Source organism: Gavia stellata, chromosome Z, assembly GCF_030936135.1.
Source record: "Gavia stellata isolate bGavSte3 chromosome Z, bGavSte3.hap2, whole genome shotgun sequence".
Classification (NCBI taxonomy): Eukaryota; Metazoa; Chordata; class Aves; order Gaviiformes; family Gaviidae; genus Gavia; species Gavia stellata.
Genome location: NC_082637.1, coordinates 41,259,553 through 41,275,999, shown reverse-complemented (window position 1 = coordinate 41,275,999; position 16,447 = coordinate 41,259,553). Strand labels below are relative to the sequence as shown.

The 16,447-nt window shown below is 42.1% G+C and overlaps 1 protein-coding gene across 1 annotated transcript in view; it reads left to right on the top strand.

Moving 5' to 3' along the window:
* The first annotated feature begins 16,267 nt into the window (after positions 1-16,267).
* Positions 16,268-16,447, top strand: part of GDA (guanine deaminase) — a 28,773-nt gene continuing 28,593 nt past the window's right edge. The window contains exon 1 of the mRNA XM_059833914.1: positions 16,268-16,405. Within this exon, the coding sequence (XP_059689897.1) occupies positions 16,283-16,405 (123 nt within the window). The 5' untranslated portion in view covers positions 16,268-16,282. The remainder of the gene's footprint in view (positions 16,406-16,447) is intronic.

Here is a 16,447-nt window from a genome sequence, read left to right as displayed (position 1 = left end):
TAGTGTTCAGTGAGTCTTCAGGATGATTGATTGGAAATACAAGGCCTCATTTTCAACTAGTGGGAGTCAGCTCAGCTCCATTAAGCACCGATCTACGAGGCAAGGTGGCTTGTGAGTCTAAGTCTAGCATATATGCAACACTGAGGGTCTTTGGAAGAGAAATTCAGTAAGCCATGAATATTATGTCTTTTTATGAGCTGCTATAAGACGTAAGAGAAGGGCTAACCTTCCCCATTACTAAGAACTGAAATTAAAGTTTAATCATACTTCTCAAATAGTTAGCTAAATAAAAAACATACTGAAAATGATGTTACTGTGAAGTAGAAGAATGGTATGAAAACACACATTACATACTCAGTAATTCTAGGGAGATTCCCTATTGCAAAAATCAGTCCCTAATCTTTCAAGCACTGTCTTCCAAATATAAAATCAGCTAGTTTCACCGATGTCTACCTATGCAGCTATAGAAGTGACATGGGGAAGAACGAAGAAGCAGTTTTATCAAGTGTCCCAAGAGAGAAAGAAGGGATTTATATTAAGGAAAACTTCCCTTCCCTTTCTTCAAGGGCACTAGGCTGATTTTTCCAGAAAAACAGAGCTAACTTGTTTATTTGGTCCTTTTTCATTGTGCTATTCATTCTACTAGTCACAGAGCTCATAAATGCAGTAGCAATCAAACAACCCTTTCTATTGCAACTGCAGAGATTTATGATTTGGGTGCATGGCAGGTGAGAGTTGCATCTCAATCTTCACTTATGGAACTTCTAGTGGGAAACAAAGCATTTAGTTTGCATGTGAAAGAGGTGACTAGCTTTTTCTCTTCTCCCTTATCTTCTTGTCCTCAAGTTATTGAAAACCCAGAATCTTAATCTAGAGTTCATCCAGCCACAGATTGTTGTAATCACGGCCTTGAAATGGCTTAGGGAACCGGCATATGATCTGAAGCCAGATCTTGACATGGCAGAAATTGCTGTAGCTTTTGAGTCCAAAGGAACAATGGTTGCAAAAGAACAATTTATTAGCTGAAAGAACTAGCTGAAAGAACAACTAATTGTGGAGACCACTCCATTATAAGGGGCAGGGTGACCTCAGTTTTGTCTCCCTACACAGTCCTTGAACTCTCCTGCTGAAGTAAAACTAAACTTTCAAATTCTTAAGTAGAAATCTCATAAGCCCTTTAACAAAACACTTAAGTGGCAGGAGTCACAGGGCTAGTGACAGCAGTAAGCTGTTTCACATCTTCCATATTGAAACCACCTCTCTGTAACTTTTTATACCTCAGTTGGCAGTCTGTTAAGCAGAAAGCTATTAAAACTCTTTCTTTTTTTGGAGGTGAAAGCAAGCACCCAGTGGAGATTGGACAGGGACAACAAAAAGAATTGCTGCTAAGTGAAACATGTAATTTCAGAAGTTTAAATCAGAAAATAGGAAAAAAAAAGAAGCTCGAAAGCACTAATTAGACTTGCATGTGCAAGTGTAGCTACACCCCCTGTGAAATTAGGTATTTTGTTAGCAGACAGACTTTCACTGTGAAAGTATATAATGCAGTATCACTCTTAAAAAACCTCAGGACTGTGTTTAATGTGGTGCATCTGAGCATGATTTAAAGGAATGAGTTATGCACAGAGTGGGTGGCTGCATGTGGGAAGTGAATGAAAGTATTTGGCAGAGAGGAGTTAACGAATACTTGTGGGTGTTGCTCTTTTTGTTTAAGGCATGTGAACTGAGGTTGCTGTTAGTGTTAATACAATCTTCAACTGACCAGTTGCTTATTTAACCATTACAGGTTATTAAAAAAGGTTTCTGCTCAATCTCAAAACTAGTTAAATTAAGTTGCCTAGAAAATGAATTACAAGTTGGCTTTTCTGGTTAACTCCTTCACTGTACAAAGTTCTTTCACAATACAAACATTTGTTATGAATCTTCTCCCTGGAGAAATAAATAGGTCCCTATCAGTAATAAAAGAAAGGTTTAATACACACAAAATCTTGTATTTCTACTCTACTGCCAAAAGCATAGACAAATGTAAACCCCAGTTTCATTTTGTGATGAAAAATATCCTCAACTGACCACTTTTTTTGTAGTTTGCCTGTGGAAATGTAACCTGGCTTTTTCAGTTAAAACTTGACTGTTCGTCTGTGCAGTGAGTGATGCATATATGGCTTCCTGTGCAGGTCAGCCTTCGTTATAAATCACTACTTTTTTCAAAATCAATTTTGCGGTTACATAGCTAAGGTAAAATAAGCAGGTATAACAGTAATCTTTTCAAAACTACTACCCATTATTTCAGTTCAGCCAACCCCAGCATGCTTCAGCATTCCCAAATGTACATAGGACCTAGCTTTTGCAACAACAGAGCATACTTTGAGGTCAGAGGCTGGGGAGGATCACCACTCATACCATGTAATCAATAGGGGTAGGTGAGAGGTTCATGAAACTCTCCAGTCAGAAACTTGCTTGGATATTTTTCATTTCTGCACGATTCCTCTGGTGTGACACACCAAATCTGGGATCACCAGAGCATGGTAATTCCTGTTTAAAGCACTCTAGGTTTACTAGCACATGGCTCTGGAATCGCCCACACACATCTGACTTCTTTAGTCTCTCAGTGTCCCCTGGCACACTGGCTGTGCTTGCAAACGCCTCTGAAACATACTACATGTTGCCTAGAAAACCAGAATTTTCCACACATCTCTTGATTCCAGACCATCTACTAGTTGATCAGTAGCTACTTGGGATTCTCCCTGGATATTGGCAATCCACTTCTACGTGGTGAATATGGCCCTCCTTCTAGTGGACCACTGCTGCAGTATTGGAGTCCAGTTATATTAGTTTCAAAATCTCTCCAACTTTATCCTGTAATCCATCTATCCAGAGCCTCCACTGAAGAACGAGACACATATGTGACACCTGATTTAGCAGGCTTGGGAGGCTCCTTGGGAGGCATATAGTTGTTGCAAGAACAGCTATGAGCTCTTTGTGTCACTCCCCTGTTTTTTAACAGGTAATGTTTTACCTAAATCTCTTAAAAAAACAGTTAAAAAGCAAAAAGTACAGTGAAGCATTTTCCCTAGCATCTCTTTTGAGAACAAAACTAGAAATCAGTGCTGATACTGTGGGAGTTACAGAACTTGTCCTGGGAACGGGAGTTTCTTTTCTCCTCCCTCAGCCTAGCAGGTCTTTCTGACGATATCTGCCTTGGGAGCTATAGGGTAGGGGCACATCAAAACTAGTGTGGCTGTAGAGTCACAGAGTAGAAGTCCTCTTTCTCAAATGACACAGCCAGAGCAGAAACAGTACTTTTTGCTGGTACTTCCCTGTTATTCCAGACATCCGTTTCTTTCACACTGACAAGGCAGTAGGATAAAAGTGCTCTTCCCCTAGACGATGAAGCACTCACCAAGAATCCACTGTAGGTGCCTTGGCTGTTTTTCTGTAACTCTGACTATGTGGAGGACTGAGAAACATGAGCCTGTTTGATTTGCATAAACTAATTGCCTTTTACAAAGGCTTAGATTTTTTTTCTCTCTGTTTTATCTAATCCAAAAAACTACAAAAATACAGCAGTTTAACACTTAAAGTGTGAATGAGTGTGACTTACCAAGGACCAAGATTCTCAAAGGAGACAAACCACTCTTTGCCTGCTCTGTCTTTCTGCCACAGTGTACTATTTAAAGCATCGTACTTGCATATCAAAAGGGCCTGTGAGTCACGACAGTACTTCTGAATCACAAAAACAATCCTGCTTGTGCCATGGATGAAAAAATAGCTTAGTTGTGAGTGCTAGCAGGTGGCAGATAATTAGATGCATGTATGTATGTGAGGAGATGTCCGAAACTGAACTTTTATACTCCCAAGCAGAAGCCTGCAACTTGCAGCCGTCATGGGAGACAGTTGTAAATGTTGATAACACCTGGTCTAAACACAGGTGGCACCTCCTGAATCCTCCAGTTGATGAAGGGACATGAGACACCACTTAAGAGGCTGATCACACGTCCTGCTTCTGCACACAGACTGTTCAGGTTGGGAAAGCTGGAGCCTGGAAAGGAGCAGGTGCATATCCTGGCTGAGGGAAACATCCTGGAAGTGGGGGAAGTTCCTGGAGATCAGAGAGCTGAGTGGAGATGAGTGCCAGGGATACCCAGCATCCTTAGTCAGTAACACCCAAGAGAGGTAACTGCCAGCAGCATCACAGCAGGAGCCTACATGACTTTCTGCCCAACCATACTGGATCAGCAGTGACCTCCCTGCTGGGGACAGAGGTTGAGAGCTGGGGAACCTAATGCTGGGGGAAGAGAGGGAGGGAGTGTGTGAAGCGTTAATCCCATCAGCTCTTAAACGAATCCCTGTACCCAGACCCTTGATAGTCATCATTCAATCTGCCTCATCTCTGACAGTTTGACAGGTTGCTTCATATGGTTTTTAACTGATTCTGAAAGCATCTCAGAGCTGATATTTACTAATGTGTGCCAGCTGATGCACACAGATGCTTTGGAGTGGAGATCCCACTGCTCTTTTCCACAAGTATTGAAATAAGTGATGAAAAAAAAAGCACAGAAAGCAACTACACCAGCATTTTTGATTGCTTTCTTTTTTGGAAATAAGAATTTTTTGCTATAGTGAGTGATAAAATGCAAAAAAAAAAAAAAAAAAGAAAGCATTTCTATTTTCAAAATATTGAAAATTCAGAAAAAAACTGATACTGAATGTTTAGCAAATCTATTTTATGAGATAAAACACAAGACAGGGTACCATACACAGTCTGCTGTTGACCACCCCACCAACTCATATGACAAAGCAGACAGATCTCTAGGCATACTATAAATGTGGAAGTACATTATAGTGCAGATACCACTGCTTGGCTCTACACTATTTTTACCAGTCATTTGGAAGAAAATACAAAATTGTCATTGGTAAAATTTGCAAAAGACATGGAGGTAGGGAGAGTAGTAAATAACAGAGAGTCCAGTTCTGTGATCTGGACAGCTTAACTGCCTTGTCTCAAAGAAATAGTACGCATTTCAACAAAAATGAATATAAGGTGTGTGCTTAGGAATAAAGAATGTAGGGTGTATTTATTCGGCAGCTAACTGTGCCATAGGACTGACTGTGATTGATAATTAAGTGAATATGACTTCTCAGTGCAGCAGTACAGCCAAAATGGCCAATATGCTGTTTTCAGATGTATAAATAGGGACATTACATAACCTCTGCATTTGGCATTAGTGTGATTGCTTCTGGCATATCGTGTCCAGTTCTGAATGTCTATGAAAGACACTGAAATTAGACAGGATCCACAAAAGAGCCATAAGGAACATTTAAGGCTGGGAAAACAAGCTATACATTGAAAGACAAAAAGCATGTTCTATTTAGCTTGTCAAAGACAGAGTGAAGGGATCTGCTTGATTGCAATGAAAATGCAGCTTTCATAAGGGGTTTTTCTACTCAATATAAAAATATTGTGTGTCTGGAAATTCAAGGTAAACAAAATAAAATTATAAATAAGATGCCTTTCTTCCTTTTTTGTCAGGAAAGATAATTATCAATAAAAATAATTGGGCATATCTTATTAAAGGCCACAATGAATTCTCCATTACTGGCAAATTATGTATCAAGAACTTCCTAGAGATATAAACAAACACGCATAATCTCAGGCATTGCCAATGGTGCATATTACATAGATCATCAGACTACAGGATCGCAATTGTCCCTCCTTTATATAAATCTAGCTGTGTGTATCTGTGAAGGGAACATCCATGGAACACATCACAGTTTAACAACCTTGACTACAGTGTTTCAGCTTAAAATCTGAGAGAAAAAGGAAATGTCTTAATATCACTAATGTGAAAAGTTGAAAGGCACTTTTTTAAAAAAAAAAAAAGGAATTTTACTTAAAGTTTTAAGGAAGTCTGAAGAAAACATTGTACAAACCATAGAAATCCTTGAAGGCTACAAGACAACAAACACATCTGAAAACAAACCTGAATCTGATAGTATTCATGAACAGCAGAAAGACTGCAGCATACATAGGAGTCACATAAAAACAGAACTGAAAAAGAGCTGCTAGCTACGATACTAGTCAATAAATTGAGATGAAGAAATAAAGAATAACAAGCATGACGAAACAATGTTTTTGGACAATACTTGGCTAAATAGGAGAAGTGATCCAATGTCTCTTACCGCTAATACATGGCCTCTACAACATGTCTCCAGGCCACAGTGTTCTGCTTTGTGGCAGTATGCTGTCTGTGTATGTGCTCATAATGCTCCAGTCAGCATGGTTCCTCCACAGCTTTTGCAGATGCATTTCCAATAGAACAATTTTGCCTTGGTATTGGTTTTGTGAGAAGCCTTGTGATGTTTTTGTGAATTCTGTCAGGATTCCCTTCTGGAGGTATCAACAACAGCATGGGGTGTGCAACTGCATTTCCCAGATGTCAACCTGAGATTCAAGAGAAATAGCACACTATAAAATTGTGAATACTGTTATTACCTTTGAAGAAAAAAGACTGGTATCTTCAGAAGCAGGCAGATACTTAGAATCACAGAATGGTTTGGCTTTTTTGTCCCTTTAAAGCTCATCTAGTCCAATCCCCCTGCCACAGGCAGGGACATCTTTCACCAGGTCAGGTTGCTCAAAGCCCTGTGCAACCTGACCTTGAATGCTTCCCATGATGGGGCATCCACAGCTTCTCTGGGCAACCTGTTCCAGTGTCTCACCACCCTTATAGTAAAGAATTTCTTTCTTATGTTCAATCTCAATCTACCCTTTACCATTACCCTTTGTCCTATCACTAAAGGCCATGATAAAAAGTCATTCTGTGTCTTTCTTGTAAGAAATAATGATGTAAGATATATATAAGAAAGAATATATTTTTAAAGGCTGCAATAAAGTTTTCCTTGGACCCTTTTCTTCTCCAAGTTGAACAACTCCAACTCTCTGTCTTTCTTCACAGGAGAGGTGTCACAGCCCTCTGATCATTTCTGTGCCCCTCCTCCAGACCCCCTCTAACACGTCCATGTCTGTCTTGTGCTGGAGAAGCCAGCAGTACTCCAGGTGGGGTCTCACAAGAGTAGAGTAGAGGGGCAGAACCACCTCCCTCGACCTGCTGGCCCCACTTCTTTTTATGGAGCCAAGGATACAATTGGCTTTCAGGGATGCAAGTGCACATAGCTGACTCATATCTAATTTTTCATCTACCAGTATCCCCAAGTCCTTCTCTGCAGGGCTGTTCTCAATACATTCACCTCCCAGCCTCTACTGATGCTGGTGATTGCCCCGACCCAGGTGCAGGACCTTGCATTTGGCCTTGTTGAACTTCGTGAGGTTCACACTGGCTCACTCCTCAAGCCTGTCAAGGTCCCTGAGGATGGCATCCCTTCCTTCAAGCTTATCAACTGCACCACTCAGCTTGGTGTCATCCATAAACTTGCTGAGGGTGCACTGAATCCCACTGTTTATGTCATTAGTAAAGATATGGAACAGTACCAGTCCCAATACAGACCCCTGAGGGACACCACTTGTTACTGATCTCTATTTGGACACTGAGGCATTGACTGCAACTCTTTGGATACAGTCATCCAGCCAGTTCCTTACCTATCTAATAGTCCATCCATCAAACATGTATCTCTATAATTTAGTGACAAGAATGTTGTGTGGGATGGTGTCCTTAATGGCTTAAGGATCCCACCTTACTTACTGGTGTGATTCAAAGGGACAGAGGTTTGATTTGATGCTATCTGTTGTGGTTCTAGGATTGTATACCCAACTTGTGTTTACCAGCAACAGAGTTCATGCTAGTTGCTGGTCTTTGGCATGCATCATGTGTCCACACCTAATAAATGATTCCCAGGTGAATATGTCTATAGCTGATAAGTGAAACCATATTTCTGTAGAAACATCCCAGACTGCCTAGTCTTTACTAACAGAAACCTGTGCACGTGTAAAGAGCAAACTACTGAAGGACCTTGCAGACACATTGCAGGCAGGGACCTCTATGCGGCTACATGCATGCAATGTCATCAGGGGTTCCCTCTGACCAAGACAGAAACCATGCCAAGCACACAAGTGGTGCACACAAGTGGACACTACATGACTTTAAATGGAGACACAAGACAAATCTGCATCAAAAAAAAAAAAAAATCCCATCTAGGAAATTTGCATGTCCAGCACAGTAAATTGCTAACACAAACACATTTATTGGTTGCCAATATGACACACACGTAGTGCTTTGAGGTGTATCACTGAGTGCTTAAGAGTCAGCAAGCAAGATAAAATAGTAATTTTATGAGGAAGACTCACACTGCTGAAAAGCCTCTGGAAAACACAAGCAAAATGTAAACAAAAACTAGGACTAAGGAAATGGATACAGGAAAGATTAAGGGCCGTCAACATCTGTTCTTTTGCAGCCTTAGGAAATCATATTTTTTGACGTGTGCACATGGTCCCTACAGAGGATACTGACCAGTACTCTAGGTTATAAGGCTTCTTAGCCAGTAGACAGCATCCCATAAACGCCTGTTAGGGAAGGGGTGAGGTTAGGAAGCATTTGTGAAACAATGAATATTTTGATCAACCTTTAAGTGGCAAAAATTCCACTTTTTCCCACTTGTATGTATTTGCCTTTTTGGGAGGTAAGGGGGCTTTTATCAGCTTCTCAGACTGAATTTGGGTAAATAATACTGACATGCACATCTACATAAAAGTCATAATTGATAAGTTCCTTCATTTCTTCCCCCATCCTTCCTTCTTCCCTCGCTTCCCTCTCCCTCTTCTCTAAGAAGAACTATTGGGAATTTGGAAATGCTGTATACCTCAGATAAGAGACTGCTGCTTTTAGAAGGCTTAGAAACCCAGTTTTGGATGGAAAGAGGAAATTTTCTGTCAACAGGTCATAGAAATAAATTCCTTTTCAATTCCAGAGTTGATAATTCATAAAACTATGTACCTGTGGATAAATAAGTTAGTTAATTCAGTTTACACATAATGCTATTACCAGGACAATTCAGTAAGTGTTTGAATTTTTTTTTAATTCTCACAATATATATATTTATGTTTTCATATCTTCTGGAACAAAATTATGAAATGGTAATACTGTGATATTATTTTTATATTTCTAGTAGACTTCCTCCAACCTGATCACAAAACCTTTCACGATGATTTTACTACTTGATTGAACACTAGCACACATGAAGAGGTCCTTCATACAGCTTAGAAATGAGACTGCTCATTAACACATTGCAGTTATTAAGTTATTTTACAGGAGTAGGCTTGGGTGCATACATTATTAATTATGTTTGTGAGTTAGATTACTCATCATGGTTCAGAGTTGACAAATCACTCGAGAAGAAAATGAATTCCAGTGTTACGTGGAAGCACATTGGATAACTGAGGTTGTCAGGATTACCAGTCACCACTGTCACACAAAGCTAAAGGAGGAAGAAGTAGACATTTGCACCTCTTTAAAGCAGGAAAGGTGATTATGTGTGGACAGCATTAAAGAAGAAATCAATAGTAACTGCTCATTTCAATTTCTTATGACAATTTATTTTTGTCTACATGTCTTAAGGGTTTTATCTTCTGCTAGAAATGTAAAATTAGATAAATTAGTCACTGATAATATGTTGAAGTATATTATTTGGTTTTATGGGTTTTGAGTATGAAAACAAGACTAGCAAGACAGTTTTTCAAAATGGTTAAGTACAGTGGTTTATGATGATGACATGACTAGAAATCAGCTGATCCTGTTCTATTACTAGGATAGCATAGAACAAACTATTTAAGTTGGAAGGGACCTACAACTATCATCTAGTCCAACCGCCTGACCACTTCAGGACTGACCGAAAGTTAAAGTATGTTATTAAGGGCATCGTCCACACTGACAGGCTTGGGTCATCTACTACCTCTCTAGGAAACCTGTTCCGGTGTTTGACCACCCTCTCGGTAAAGAAATGCTTCTTAATGTCCAGTCTAAATCTCCCCTGGTGCAGCTTTGAACCGTTACCACACGTCCTACCACTGGATCCCAGGGAGAAGAGATAAGCACCTCCCCCTCCACTTCCCCTCCTCAGGAAGCTGTAGATAGCAATGAGGTCACCCCTCAGCCTCCTTGTCTCCAAACTAGACAAGCCTGGAGTCCTCAGCCACTCCTCATAGGATATTCCTTCCAGCCCTTTCACCAGCTTTGTTGCCCTCCTCTCGATGCATTCAAAGACGTTGACATCCTTCTTAAATTGTTTCGACTTTAACTGAGCTTTGGCCTTTCGTGCCTTCTCCCTGCATGTATGTACCACAGCTTCGTACTCTTCCTGCAAAGCCTGACCTTGCTTCCAGAGATCATACAATTTCTTTTTTCTCCTGAGCTCCATGAGGAGTTCCCTGTTCAGCCAAGCTGGTCTTCTGCCCTGCTTGCTTGGTTTATGATACAGTGGGATTACCTGCTCCTGTGTTTCTAAAAGGTGATTCTTAAAGACTGACCAGCACTTGTGGACTCCTAAGGCCTCAAAAGCATATTCCCAGGGTACTTTGCTAAATAGCTCCCTGATTATCTTTAAGTTTTCTCTTCTGAAGTCCAGGGTGGTAACTCTGCTGTCCTTTTTTCTCATTACACTGAAAATTTTAAACTCAAGCATTTCATGATCTCCGTGGCCAAGACAGCCACCTGCCATCCCATCTACCACAAGTCCTTCTCTATTCACAAGTAGCAAGTCTAGGAGGGCATCTTTCCTAGTTGGCTCACTGAGTACCTGTGACAAGAAGTTATCTATCTCCTACAAACTTCAAGAATTTCCAAGACCTGCTCATCACAGCAGTATGATATTCCCAGTTGATGTCTGGGAAGTTTAAATCTCCCATAAGGACCAGGGCTACCAATCCAGAAATTTCTCCTAATTGTCTGTAGAATAACTTATCAGTGCTTCCATCCCGGCTGGGCAATTGGTAGTAAATACCTGCTACAACATCTCCTTTGTTTTCCATCTGCCTAATCCTTACCCAGAGGCTCTCAACCACATCATCGCTAACTGTAAGGGCTGTACAATCAAACCTCTCCCTTATGTAAGGTGCAACACCTCCACCTCACCTGCCCTGCCTATCCCTCCTGAACAGCCTATAGACCTCCATCCTAGCACTCCAATCGGGGTACTCATTCCACCAAGTCTCACTAATACGAATGATATCATAGCTCTGGGAGCTGACCAACACTTCTAGTTTATCCTGTTTGTTTCTCGTACTGCGTGCATTGGTATACAAGCACTTCAGATTGGCTCCTAAGCCCTCCATGCTCCCACAAGCAGTGTAAATGTTCCCACTAGCATTGCCACTCTCAGGGGATGCCATGACAACTCTTGGCTTACCTACTGCAATCCTGTTGGTATTCCCCTTCCCCCATCAATTCTAGTTCAAAGTTTTCTCAATCAGTCCCACCAGCTTATGCCCACAGACCCAGTTTCCCCATTGGGACAGGAGGATCCCATCAGGCCTCAGCACACTTTGTCTCTTGAAGGCTCTTCCATGGTTTAAAACCCCAAAGTTTTGGTGGAGGCGCCAGTCCTGGAGCCAGGTGTTGATATCCTGGGCTCACCTGTTTCTTCCAAAGTCTCCCCCCATTACTGGGAGGATTGAGGAAAACAGACTTTCACCACGTAATGTGATTTCCCAGATAAAGTTTTCTCAGTGAAAGGGCTTAGGCAACTACATCAAGTCCTGGTCTAATTTGTTCCCCATAAACCTCTGTTAACAGCAGACACCCAAGTTCCGTTCTATTCTCTCTTAGCATGATCAGAGGTAAAGTCCAAAAACTGTGTTGATTCATCCTGTGTGTCTTGTGGAAACTGAAAACAAGTTTGCCAACAAAATCTTTTGGCAAGTTTCACCCATTCATGCTTGTACTTCTGATGAAAGGTGAGCTTTACTGATATTTGTGTACTATTTCCTGGCTCTTCTAACACCTCTGGCTTAGTTACTACAATTCCTGCTAGGAACAAGGCAGTAAACCAGAAAATCTTTATCAGTGTTAAAACTAACATCAGCCAATCTGTGCTTCAGATAATTATGTATCAGTGGAGGTGGAAAACATCGGATGGTAACTCCAGCTTCCCTTGGAGTTGTCTGAGCCTTGCCTTGCCAAGCCTTTGTAGACTTGGGAATCAAAGGCTGAAAGCTCTGTCCGGAACCTGCAGAGTGAACGCCCATGACAGTCAATGAAATGGAACTTGTGTGTATGGTCATTACTTCTTACCCTTTTTGGGTGGGGTAATTTTCAGTTTTAGATAGAGTTGGAAAAATAAAGTATTGTAAACAGATGTTTATAATATAAATGTTTCAGGGAAAATGAGGTGCGTGAATTAGCCTGTGGTGGATTAACCCTAGCTCTCCACTTAATTTCACACTTGAGAGTAGATATTCATTACGCTTCACTTTCTTTTTCTGAATAATCCCAAGTATTTTCTGCATACTCAGCTCTTTCTTTCACAGACAAAAATCACTCAACATCAGACAAATCAATTATATTTTGTCTTTCCATTGACTTAGCTGCTATGCTACAAATTATACACAAGGTACATTTTGACCATAAAATGCAATAAGAACATTAATTTCTATATCAGAACAATAATTATTGTACCCTCATGCTCAGGCTCTGCAGGCACTTACCTCAGCAGAGTCCTGACAATAGGAGCTTCTGTTCGGTGGCACGTGCCCCATCAACTACTTTTTGAAAGCAGAGGGGAGAAAGAAGTTCCTTTTTCTTATATTTCTCAGAGGTTGCAGGATCAGCTTAGGTGCTCTGAAACTTTGAAACATGGCATCGAATTCTTGCTTTTTATAGCATAAGAAGTGAAACAAAAGATCAGAAAGTGAAAGTGTTAACAAGAATGAAGACACTCTAATCCTCCTAAAATCTGTCCCTGTGCTCCTAGAATTACATTGACAGATTATTCTTCTAGTGCTGAAGTTGTTTGGCTTCAGAACTCAGCCTAAAGACTCATTTATATAATTAACTAGAAGACAATGATGTAGAAGACAAAGAGAGTCTGAAAAGCTACTGAATGATGAGAAAAACTTTTTTTTTTAAACAGCAGTATATCGAAGTACAGTGATGCACTGTAATGTAAATGTGTTAATCCAGATATGATGATTTCAAGGGGTTTCTAAAGCTAAGATTTATTTTAAAATGCTATTCAAACAAAACATTGTGCAATTTGTAAGATGCTAAACCTCTCCCTCCAGACCCTCAACCATTTTGCAAAAAAACCCCAAGTTATTTCAATCACTCTTTAAGTTAATTAATATGTAACAGTCACAACAGAGCATTACATTTCTATCCAAGAAGGTAAAGTGCCTAGCCCAGCGTATCCCAGTAAAACTAAACATACACCAGTGTAATCCTCTTACAACACCTTTGAAGAATGACTCAGTTTTTCACAGCTGGGCGAGGTCTCATCTTGAGCCATGCCAATACCTAGGGCATGTATGTGTAACTTGCAAACTAATAACCAAAAAAGGTCTAGGAGGAGGGAAGGGTGTTAACCATTCTTCCACCAGCCCTCTTCAGGGTCTCCCATGCTCTCCCACATACAGCTAGAAAAAGCAGAAGAAACCTCTAGTTCTTTTAACAGTGAAATTATAAAACTTCAGAGTGTTTGGAACCCACTTATGGCAATAAACTTATCATTAACAGTGTTTGTTATTGACATTTCTCCATAAAAGCGCTAAAGGAAGAAACTGTCAGTGTTTTCAGTTTTCTTCTCCTGCATAAATACTGGCTGGATTAAATCTCACTGAAATCAGTGTCACCCTTTATGTAAGGTAACTGGAGGAAACAACTGAGATTTTTAATGGAAAACCAGGGTTGAAGCCATCTCAGATTCTCAGGAGCAGCCCACATGCCCACAAAATGCAACCAAGGGATTTCTCAGGAACAGTGAGCTCTGCTGAGTATTACTTTGGACAGCAGTGTACGTGTGTCTGGGTAGCAGTCAGCACAAGAGCTCAGGATTTGAAGCCGAAAGCCGCATGCAGCCTGATGTGAGTTAAGTGAAGCACACAGATAGGGCAGCGTACTGGAGAGAACAACAGGCAGTGGGACCCAGCTGCCTTGAAAAATCGGGCTAGCTGCTGTCACGAGGGCAGAGGCAAATTGTATGGAGCAGTAGCTATTGTTGGCGAAAGTTGTTTTCACTCTTCTGTTCACGGGAGGAGCAAGGACCTTACCTTTGCAGCACTTGGTCTCTGTTCACCTTATTTCTCAGCTCTATTCCCTCTACCTTTTGTAGTTCAGCTGCAAAACCAGCCTATCTTTCACTCCTTATCCTTCATACAGCAAAAGGCAATTTTCCTCGCCTGGGGTCACAGCTTGGAATGCAGCTCATTTCAGCTGCAGCCTTAATAAACACAGCAGTATCACCCTCGGAAACATCTTTGTAAGAGGGCTTTTGCAAGTGCTAATTTAAAAGACTTTTGGTGCTATTTTTTCAGATTTATTACTCTGCTGTTCAGGGAAGCAGGAAGTATTACAGTGTTGTAAGCAAAACAAATTGTCTGAAAGATTCTCATGCCAGTTTCCTCTCCAAACTAGATTAACCTGCAAGACCAATTTGTGTTTTGTTTTATTTGCTAGCTTGTCATGTCAGATATTAGAAATACCATAAAAAAACACCATGTGCCTTAAAAAATCCATTTTACTCATCGGGAGCCACCTTAAACTACAAGACCTCTCACAAGAAATTACCAGTATCAGCATGTAGGAGTCACTTTCACACGTCCATTTTATTTTGAACACTTTTTACGGCCTGACTAAGCTGATAGCAAAGTCAAGGTAAGATCTTTCAGTTGGAGTTGGTAAGTCCACTATTTTTTAAACTTGCTTCACAGTAACCTAAAGCATTCTTATGCAAAGAAGGCAAGATAAAGGCTGATGACATGCCCATAGCAGACCAAAATTAAATTCATTCTGTGTTTTCCCACTGTGTCTTTCTCTCCTCCCACCATTGATCTGGAGGGCTTGTAGGAAAGATAATCTGCTATGCATTTGTATAGTGTCAGCACAGTGGGAAGTGCAAAGGTCTTTTAATGATAAACTATGTAACCACTTCGCAATCTGGCTTTGAGAACACAGTGTCAGTGCCCTTGGTGCCAAGTTCATTCATCACTTGACAACCTGATGAAGAAGGTGTCTTCAAATGGAATTCAGAGGACACTCATGGTGTTATCCTTGGTGTACATCGTTCTGGCCTCATGAAGTCTTGTCCCAATATTCTCAATAGCGAGCCTCTTAGCACGTGTTCAAGATGTACTTTGACTTAGGTTCTTGGAGCAGAGTACGGTTCTGAAAGTGCAGTTCTCTGGGTTAACAAAATCCATTTTTCTCTGCCTTTTGTTTTCCTGAGGCTGTTTTCTCTTTCTCTGTAGACCATCTCCACTTGAATGAGGCATTTGGTTGCCTACTTCTAGCAGTTTTGGTACCTCAGCTGGCATCTCTTTTCTACTCCTGTACCCTAGTAATGTGCAGTACAAGGGGCTGAGGACTGAGGAGACAGTCTGAGAAATTAATCTTGGAGCACTGAGTACAACAGAACAGGTGAAACAAAGCAGTAACTGCCACCTCAAAATACACATTTAAAGTTTGTAATATTTTAAAATTAGGTGTATTCTTCGGAAAACATCCCATAAATTTCCTAGTGCTCCAGACACGGAGCAACAGGTTACAAGCTGCTGGCAGCTTGGGGCAGAGCAAATTTACGAAGTCAACCTTTCGCAAGTGAAACTTTTGAAAGTGGGTACAACCTCCAGGTTGGTTGCAAAAGTTAGTTGCCACACACTCGTAAGGTATCGCCAGACGCTTTGTCGGACCTCTCACCACTTCCCAGGAAGTAACTGGGACCCCAAACCCGCCGGGCACTGCGCCGAGCTTTTGAGCCTCCTGCGCGGCAGAGGACCCATCCTCTGCGGCGGAGGGGTCCGGCGGTGGGGTGCTGACGCTCGGGGGCGGGTGGGGGGGGCAGCCCGCACACCTCTCGGCCGCGTCCCGGCCGCCCGCGGGCACCTCCCGCCTCCCGCCCGGCAGCGTCGGGGGGGGGGGGGGCGGCCCGGCCTGCCGCCCTCCCTCCGCCGAAACCACTCCCTGAAGAGAAAGTCACCGGGGGGTGGGGAAATGGTGACAGCTCCAGGAAGCCGTCGCCGGCGCCAGGAGACACTGAGGGGCGGCAGCTCCCAGCCGCCTCCGCCACGGCGAAGCGAGCCCCGCCGGCGGCCGCCAGCCCGCCCGCCGCCGCCGCCGCCGCCATGGGCTCCCCGCAGCGCCCGCCGCTCGCCCACGTCTTCAGGGGGACCTTCGTGCACTCCAGCCGCTCCGCGCCCATGGAGATCCTCCACGGACACCTGCTGGGGGTGGACGATAGCGGGACGGTGAGCGCGGGGGGCGAGGGAGGGGGTGTCGCGGGGGCGGCT